General features: G+C 39.0%; 1 protein-coding gene across 1 annotated transcript; it reads left to right on the forward strand.

Annotated features, from left to right (window-relative positions):
• Nucleotides 1–6,533: 6,533 nt before the first annotated feature.
• On the forward strand, nucleotides 6,534–9,312 carry LOC102814287 (lithostathine-1-alpha-like). Its single transcript, XM_006873748.1, has 5 exons — nucleotides 6,534–6,597; nucleotides 7,574–7,692; nucleotides 7,971–8,108; nucleotides 8,933–9,044; nucleotides 9,245–9,312. The coding sequence occupies exons 1-5, from the start codon at nucleotides 6,534–6,536 to the stop codon at nucleotides 9,310–9,312; spliced, it is 501 nt and encodes a 166-aa protein (XP_006873810.1).
• Nucleotides 9,313–9,830: the final 518 nt, after the last annotated feature.

Raw genomic sequence — 9,830 nt, forward strand, 5'->3', positions numbered from 1 at the left:
CATTGTAGGGCTTAGCTTACAGCTTCATTGCTGTTTTTCCCTCACTTCCCCTTATTGGTGACAAACGTGGTCACCAATCAGAGCATGTATTCCCATTGAGTCTTAGTCTTGGAAGGGAATTTGCTCTGAGGGGACCCGACCACTAGTCTTTGAAGGGAATTTGCTCTGAGGGGACCCAATCACTTGCCTCTATGTCTCCTGGGCAAGCAACTTACTTGTTCTTTTAATAATCAGTCAGTCCGCCTATATTGTTTTGTATTTTTCCTGTCAGTCTTTCTTTCAAGAAATATCTTCTGTTCTAGCTGCTCCAGCCTGGTCTGCCCTTTCACGTGGAAATTTCCCACCTCTGAAGATTTTGGATGCTGTTCAGGACTCCACCTATAGTCTTAAGTAATGCTCTGCAGGAAGCCTCCTTCTCTGGGCATATTGTAGCCCCATTTTAGGTATTCCACTCAGTTATAGGCAGAAGGTGGATTTACAAGCTTTGCATGGTGATATTTCTGACTATTTGTTTCTCTCCCCCTCCAGTGTTTATTTTATAATGGCATGCAAGGGAAACCAAGATTCAAAAGACAGCCAAGCATCTTAACATTATTTCCCCCTCTTTTGCCCTTTCCAACCATGTCTCAATCCCTGTATCCCAGAGCCCTGTTGGTCAAAGGTTGTGCATACATCATTCTTTAACTCTGTCAAAGGACTCATTCTTGAAGCCAGTCTCTTTCTATCTCTTTAATCATTCCCTGAAGAATTCCATGCTCTTTAAGAAAAAAATGGTTATTTGAACTCCTCCAGGACTTATATCATGTTACTTTTAAATGTTCTCTGAATTTTAAGGGAAAAAAAAGGGTAAATTCCTAAAGAAATTATTTTAGGACTGTCCTTGCTATATTTTAGGAATGAACAGTTACATTGTCAAGATGGAAAATAATTCCTTGGTATAACTTTCCTTGTCTTGGCATAATTTTCCATTTTCTTAAAAATTCATCCTAGAAAAGCTTCATCATTGCTCTGTGTCCTTCAAGAAAAGTCTATCAAGATTGCCTCTTTGGTATTTCTGCAAAAAATTGTCATAACCTTTTGGACTGATTGCTCTCCATGAATTCATATTTGAGGTCTTCACAACCGTCCCTCAAATGCTTGATAAATCTAAAAACATTTTGTTTATGTGGGGAATCATTCCTAAAACTTGTTGCAAATCTTCAGTGATTTGGAGATATGTCCAATAGAGTTTTATTAAATATTTCATAGCAGCCCTGACCTCAAAATTAATTTTTCCCATGGCACAAAAAAAGTATACTTGATTATAAAGACACATTAATGAGATAAAGACAAGTGTATTAATGAGAAACATTGTCAGCAGCCATCATTGCTTAAATTGACATATTTCAAGACTTTTTGTTTGGAATAAACCTTTCCATGTATGAACTGGAACCCTATTAGCAACTGTTTTTACTTACCTTCATATCAGCACAGTAAACTGGTTGAAGAGAATAAAGACTACCAGCTTGCAAGTATACTAAAATGGAAAAAGGACAAAGGAGGAAACTTGTGAGGGAAAATAAATGGAGAAAAGAGAGAAAAGAGAACACAGAGAGAAATATGTCACCTAGTAAAGGAAGACACTTTCTTTTTATTGATCTGATGCTTTTCTTGGTGGAATATTACAAATTCAGTGGATGGGACTCTAAAGTTGGAGAGACCTAAGTTTGAGAACTGAAAAGCAAAATAAATCAGATGGCAGGACAAGAGAAGAGAATTTTGTAAAGAATCCTTGAAATTGGAAAATAAAGATGAAAAATATATCAGTGACTGAAATGAGCAATTGGAAGGACATTCCATGATGGGGCACGGTAGCTGATTCACGAAGGGAGTTCAGATTTTGTTAAATGGGTTTGATGAATGTAAGATAATTAGAGGTCCATGAAGTAATTACTTTGCAATAGAAAATCTTCAAATTAACTAAACACAAACTTGAAGACTTGATACATGTTTGCCAGAAGGAAAAAAAAAAAAATATGTATATATATATATATATATATATATATATATATATACATATGTGCATGTATATATGTGTTGTTGTTATTGTTAAGTGTGGTAGAGTTGGTTCAGACCCATAGCGACCCTGTGTAGGGTTTCCGAGGAGTGACTGGTGAGCTTGAACCGCTGACCATCTGGTTCAAATGACTTTGCAGTCTGGCTCATTAACCCACAGAACCACACCAGTGCAAATATATGCACATACTATTTATACATAGGCATATACATACTATTCAAATAAACATAAAACCATGAATAATAATCTGCCTACACTTTGGATTATTATATTATAGCTATTCTAACCTCATTAAGCAAGTGCCTTTCTGCATCTACTTTATTGCTTTTTTGTCTATAAAAGTATGGTCAGGAGATATGGAGACATTATTTCATATATATTCTTAAGTTATACTCATGTTGTGTAAAGAAGAGGTATTAATAAATAGGTTTGTAAACAGCACTGAGTTGAAGAAAGAAAATATGATTCAGGAACTTTAAGACCTGTGTCTCTACACAGCACAGCAGTCTCCTTCTCTGTTATCTAATTACCATTCTCTCATTTTTCATTTCTTTTTATTTTATATGTGTGGTCTCATAAATAATAAAATTCATCATGACATATTGCTTGAGAACACAATACCCAAAATCAGAGTATTTGCTTTCAAAATATGGCTTTGTCACTTGTAAACTTGCAGAATCTCGTGGATACTGCGTAAAACATCTCTTCTTTGTGTTCTCAGCTAAAATAAATAAAGTTCTTTCTAAGTCATTATTTACAAAAAAAGAGAAATGCATGTCCAGTACCTCACTGTCAAGTACTTAAAAAATCAGTATGAATTAGTCATCCACTGATGACCAAAATCATGAGAAATGAATGAGAAACTGAAGTTGTCAATTTCAGTCTACCTTGATCAGTAATCAACATCCATGGATACAATTGCCAAGAAATTAAATTATGCATTGCATTGGTATGCATAATCTCATATGCATGTGAAAATTGTACAAAGAATAGACAAGACCTTAGAAGAATTGATTAATTTGAATTATGATATTGGAAGAGACTATTAAAAGCATCATGGACTTCCAAAAGAACAAACAAATCTGTGTACGGCCAGATGCTCCTTAGAAGCCGGGATGGAGATCCTTCATCTCTCATAACTTGGACATATCATCAGGAGGTACTAGTATCTGGAGAAGGACATCATTCTTTTTTTGAAAGTTTTATTGTGAATTGAGTTATAGTTTACATGGGGAACATCAGTTTTACACTCATCTTGTCATTTTTGTTTCATTGCAATGATTAAAATCTGTTGCATGCTTCATCATTCAACAGTATTTGCTTATATTCCCTCTGTTTCTTTGTTTTTTTGGATGTGCACCAAAACACTCAGGAATATACAGTCTTTCAAATAAAAGGACAAAGACATCATTCTTGGTAAAGTGCAGGGTCAGTAAAAAAGAGGAAAACCCCTAATGAGATGGACTGGCACAGTGGCAGCAGCAGTGGGCTCAAGTGTAGCAACGATTGTGAGGTTGGCACAGGACAGGGCACTGTTTTGTTCTGTTGTTTATAGGATAGCTATGAGTCAGTACTGACTCAATGGTACCTAAGGACAACAGCATTGCATTGGATTAATCTACCAGTTGTTATTGTTATTGTAAAGTGCCATTGAGTAGGTTCTGACCCATAGTGACCCTGTTACGATTTCTGAGGAGCAACTGGTGAGCTTGAACTACCTACTTTACAGTTCAGAATGACTTTGTAGTCTGACACATTAACCCACAGAACCACACAAGGACTCTGAGACATGGCTTGGTGGTCTAATCTACAAGTAAAGACCACTTTAATATTTTATAAATCAAAGATGTCACTTTTTGGTAACTGAGATGTTCCTAACATAAGGAATGGTCTTTCAACACCCTCATATGCTTTGAAAGATGGATAATGTAAATGGTTTTCAGAAGAGTTTATGTACTCAAATTTTAGTGTGTAGAATAATATTACATATACTCTCAAACAAACAGCCCTCTTAGAAGAAATGCAACTAGAACGCTCCATTCCAAAGATGCCAGCTTTGGAATGTCATAAGGAAAATACAATTTCTAGAAAAGAATATCATGTTTTGTAGATGATCAGTAGTAAGTCAAACTGGCAGTGTATGGACTGAAGCAATCGCCAGAACAATTGACTCAAAGACACCAATAGTAATGCAGATGGCCCAGTACTGAGCGACATTTTGTGTTGTTGTACATAAGGTCACTGTGAAGCAGAGCTCATTCCACTGTGACTACCAACAAGAACACCAGGGCTTCAATTTGGGGACCTGACTATAGATTAGTTGTGTAGTCTAAATAGTGAGAGAGCAATAAAGCTTTTAGTACCTTCAGAGAATGGACAGGGCAGAGCTGTGGAAGTTAGGAGGTATATCTGGATTTTAACTTTCCCTCCACTCTTTGATAGTGGTTAAGTCACTCAAATTCTGTGAACATCCATCTCTTGATAAGGAGGAGAATCACACAATATAGGATCCTAACTGTTGACAACATCTGTGCTTTCTAGATGTGTCATATATTTATATATTTTACAAGGTAGACAATCAGCAGACAGATGAAGAGCATGGAGTCTCCAGCCATATACACACTCTGTTCACATTATGCCACCAATTGCTGTGTACTTATTGTGTTATGTTACTGTGTCTGAGTTTTGTCATCTGTAGCACCTACTTCATATACACAGTGATGAGAATAATTGCGTGGGCATATTTACAGCCCTTAAAATATATCATATAATAGAAAAAGCTTAAATAAAAGAACTGCTTTTTTGTCTTTTAATTATGAGATGATATATTTAAATAATCTAGTCTAGAAAATGATGTGGATGCAATTGCACAAGTATATAGGGAATTACAGTTTAGGCTTTAATTGTCAAAAGCAAGTTCAGGAAACAATGCAAACATATACGTGGTGGCTATGTGCCATGGAGTTGGTTCTGACTCATAGCGATCCTGTACAGGGTTTCCGAGGCTGTCAATCTTTACGGGAGCAGAAAGCCTCATCTTTTTCCCACAGAACAGCTGGTAGTTTCAAACTGCTGAACTTGCGGTTCACAGACCGACTCGTAACCACTACGCTACCAGAGCTCCTTATACCTATAAACATATAGGTGTTAATGTTAAAAGTTTGTTAACATAATCAATTATCATGATCGCCACCATCTGACACCAGTTCTGATGTGGTATTGTTGTTAACTGCCGTCAAGATGTCTCTGACTCAGAAAGACCCTGTATAAGGATTCAAAGGAGTGGTTCTAGAATTTGAACTGCTGACCTTGTTTTTCAAATTGACTTTGTAGTCTGCTTATCCTACACTGCCACACCAGGAGTCGTACATTTCAATCTATTTATTAAATGTGGGTCAGTAAGGGGTAAGGCAGCATCTTTGTTCTTTCTACAGAGACTCATGAGCAGAAAAGGAGGTCTACTCAGGAAATTATATTCCTTGTGCCTCCCCCTTTTTCCTCTTCTCCATGCAGGGACACCACACATCTTAGCTTCCTGCTCTTAGTCCCTTACTTCACAAGTTACCTTACTTTTGATTCAAATTCTCCTTGCAGCTTCTTGCTTTGCTCTCTTCTTCTCAGCAACCCTCATGATTCCTAGAGATCTTTGATTCTTATTTGGTTGTTCAGGGCCATGGGAGTTGGCCATCTGGATACACCTGTGGAAAGGGCAAAAGCAAGCCTTTACCTTGGACAGATTGCAACCTTGTTTCCTGGAAGAGGCTTTATCTGTGATCCTTCCCATTGTGTACCAGGAATAGACCCCTTGGATGCCGGGAATTTGTACAGTCAGTAGCTTCAGTTACCTCTCTGGGGTCCCTGACCTTGTTCCCTTGGCCATCCCCTTGTTTACTTGCTAGGAGTCCTCACTCAGATTCTGTTATAAAGGCCTGGGTACTGCCTGATCTGACAGGCATTCCAGAAGCAGCCAGTGGGGTGAGCATTTGGTATAGGAGGATTGTACCTTGACTCAGACTGTTGTCTTCACACTTAGAGAAAAACTGGAGGGTGGTTTTCTGTGCCTGAGATTCCAGCAGTATTGATAACCTCCCCAGGAAACAAATCTGCCTTTGGGCACTGAGACCCATAAAATATGTAGACTCTCAAGAGAAATATTTTATGGTTGTTGGTGTCACAGAGAGGCAGTTTGGCAAAAGAACTTAGAAAAAGGGGGCTGTAATCCTGGTGTGGAGCTGGGGGCTAATGCATCAGACAGCAAAGTCATTTGAACTGTAAGGTCGGTGGTTCACGTTCACCAGCTGCTCCTTGGAAACCCTATGCAGGGTTGCTATGGGTCAGAATCGACTCAACAGCACTTAACAACAACAACAAAAAAGGTACAGAAAGCTCTTCTCTCCACTTCTAAAATATTTCTTTTTTGTGCTTCTACAGAGATTGCAGATTTGCTCCTTCAGTAAGAGACTTACTACTACTCAGCATGGCATGCACTAACTCATGCTTGATTCTCAGCTTTTGCTTCATGTTCCTGTATTTGAGTCAAGGTGTGTACTTTATTACATTCTCCCAGTCCTTAAGCCCTTACCCCTTCCACATGCATAATTATCTTCTTGGAAAAAGATGAAAATGGGTGGCTGCTTAGTGTTGTTTGTTGATGTTTTATGCTCTTCTAGGCGCTTTGGTAGGGTGGTGGTTATGAATCGGCCTCTGAACCACAAGGTCCTCAGTTAGAAACTACCAGCTGTTCTGCAGGAGAAAAATGAGGAGGTTCTGTTCCTGTAAAGATTCACAGCCTTGGAAACCCTGTATAGGGTCTCTATGAGTCGGAATCGACTCCACAGCACATAGCCACCACCACCACCAGGAGCTTTGGTAGTGTAGTGGTTACGATTCGGGCTGTGAACCTCAAGGTTAGCAGTTTGAAACTACCAGCTCTTCCATGGGAGACAGATGAGGTTTTCTGTTCCATAAAGATTTACAGCCTCAGAAATCCTGCACAGGGTCACTATGAGTTAGAACTGACTCCACGGCACATAACCACCACCAATTCTCCTGATATAGCGTCATTTAATAGGGAATTTGGATGGAATTCAAAAGTACATTTTGCTCTTGACCATTAAGGTTGAAATTTTAAGTATGATTACATTTTAACCAGATAGCAGTATGGTAGTAAGGAAAAATTCAGCAATATGATGGAGAAGTGTGGAGAATGATTCATTCATCAGAGGCCAAATTAAGCTTAACAAGGGACAAAGTTTAACACCTAAAGATGAGAAAGGGGCAAGAAAGCTGAAGGGGAATATGGGACACAATTCACTAACTTCGTTCAATTGGTGAGACGGTCTCGAGCAAAGGAAGCCTGATAGAGAAGAGCAAAGGTGTAGCAGGGAAGGAGTGAGTGATGAGTGTGCCAATCATGCATCTATCTGTATTTTCCTATAATGGAACCTCCTGGATGCTCCCTCACATACCAGTTTTCACCCTGTCCTGTGATTCCCCTTTCTAATCATTATTTTGTAGGTCTTGAGATCCAGACAGAACTGCCCTCTGCCCGGAATAGCTGCCCAGAAGGCACCAATGCTTATGGCTCCTATTGCTATTTCTTTATCCAAGATCATGAGACCTGGGCTGATGCGGAAGTGAGTGAGGATGACAGTATGGGAACAACCCTTGGGAGGCACATGGACATGAAAGTAGCCTTTTATTTGTGATTTAATTTAATTTTCAGTGTCTTCTTTGGCCTCAGTGAGATGAGAGTGACTGTCTAAACATCCTCTCACCTGTCCCATATCCTTACCCTCCATGTTGTACGTTCATTCTACACAATCCAAGGAGAGTTCAAATATTCCAATATTGCCTTCAATGTCTTCTCCCTGGCCCACCAGTGAGTACTATTCTCTTCTTTCATCTCTAACAGCTCCTTTGCCAGAACATGCATTCGGGCCACCTGGTATCGGTGCTCAACAAGGCTGAGGGCACTTTTGTGGCTTCTCTGATCAAGGAGAGTGGCACTGATGACACCGATGTCTGGATTGGCCTCCATGACCCTAAAAAGGTGAGTTCTGACAATTTCCTTTTCTAATTCACAGATTTGTGAGAGACAAGGGTAGCCCAAGGTCACATACCCAATAGCCCCACTTTTATAATTTTTGCCTGTAAAAGAAAAAATAATACTCTCTTTGCTTTACAATGTATGCTGTCTTCATATTCAATCTGTAGATAATAGAGATCAGTTGGAAGCTGATTTTTTTGAATGTCATTGGGATTCATGATATGCCGTTCTATCTACTTACAACAAAGTAGCTCTTACAGAATCTTGTTATACTCTGTGTTACAAGAGAGTCCTTTGCTGACTCTAGAGGAAAAGAGACCAGAGAAAGACAGTCTACTGCTGATATTTATAACATATCAAGAGCTAATGAGCAGTCAATAGTGTGTTCAAATTTGTGGGTTATGGAGACTCTTTAAAGAAAATCCTACATTCCTTTTTATGATATGCTATTTTGAGGCTCTGTGTCAAGTTTAGCACCTTTATTATTGGACAGGACATTGGACCTGGTGTGGTGCTGTAGGATAAAGTACTGGACCGCAAGGCCAATTTGAACCACACGGTTGGCAGCTCAAACTCATTGGCACTTCCCTAGAAACACTATACAGAGTTACTATGAGTAGGAACTGACTCCACAGCACTTAACAACAACAAGGATGTGAGAAGGGGGAAGTTAGAGTAGAAATGGAAGCAATTAAAGGTCATGTGTGCAGGGGCATCAGATTTTGTTATTTTTCTTTGCCTTTACCCAATCCTGAATGTGCACATAGGCCTAATATTTCCATCTCTCTTTGGGAATGCTAACTCCTTTCTGGTTCTATCCGTTCTAGAACCGTCGCTGGCGCTGGAGCAGTGGATCTCTGGTGTTATACAAATTCTGGATAGTTGGAGCCCCAAGCACTGAATGCCCCGGCTACTGTGTGAGCCTGACCTCAAACTCAGGTGAGATTCAGAGTTCCCATCTACTACCATTCTCTTCTCGAATTCTGAAGATGGCTAAAGAGATCAGGGATTGGGAGAAATGAACTTTTCTCCAGGAAATCAGTTTTTATTTTTTCATGCTTGCTGTTCTAAGACTTGGGGTCAATACATACTATAACTTCTCCCTTGATCTTTCTCTGACCCCTCTCATTGGCTTACAGATTACCAGCAATGGAATGATAAAAAATGTGATGACGAGTTCTCTTTTGTGTGCAAGTTCAAAAACTAGAGGCAGCCGGAATCTGGATGTCTAGAAGTATCTAGAGTCAAAAATAAAAGTGGCCAATGCTTCTAATTCCAAACTTGATAGTCCATGCCATTGATGAATTTCCATCTCAAGCCTCAAGTATCTGCTCTGAAAGTAGTTCCTGGAGCACTAAACAATGAGAATAAAGATATTATTTTCATTTTACTTTCTCTTACATCCATTATTTACCTGTGTTTGGTATGTGAGTGATTGAACCATCCGGCACTTTCTTTGGGCCAGTCCATTTTGTTTGTTTTTTTTTGTTTTTTTTTATTTACGGTTTTTATTGTGGATTGAGTGAAAGTTTACAGGGCACATCATCAGTTTTACATTCAACAAATCATATATATTGTTTCATTACATTAATTATAATCCCCTCCATGTACCATCAGTTCACAGTATTTCTCTCTATCCACTTTAACTTTTTAAAAAACCCACTCAGGCATATATAATAATTTACATCTCCAAAGGGCACATTCTGCAAGTCTGCTCCTGGCCAC

Source organism: Chrysochloris asiatica, unplaced genomic scaffold (assembly GCF_000296735.1).
Source record: "Chrysochloris asiatica unplaced genomic scaffold, ChrAsi1.0 scaffold00253, whole genome shotgun sequence".
Classification (NCBI taxonomy): domain Eukaryota; kingdom Metazoa; phylum Chordata; class Mammalia; order Afrosoricida; family Chrysochloridae; genus Chrysochloris; species Chrysochloris asiatica.

What these genes read in the sequence shown, in the direction of transcription:
- LOC102814287 (XM_006873748.1), top strand. Translation starts at nt 6,534, where the DNA reads ATGGCATGCACTAACTCATGCTTGATTCTCAGCTTTTGCTTCATGTTC. An exon ending in GTTCCTGTATTTGAGTCAAG is followed by an intron (nt 6,598 to 7,573) that starts GTGTGTACTTTA and finishes ATTATTTTGTAG; the next exon opens with GTCTTGAGATCCAGACAGAA. An exon ending in GCCTCCATGACCCTAAAAAG is followed by an intron (nt 8,109 to 8,932) that starts GTGAGTTCTGAC and finishes TATCCGTTCTAG; the next exon opens with AACCGTCGCTGGCGCTGGAG.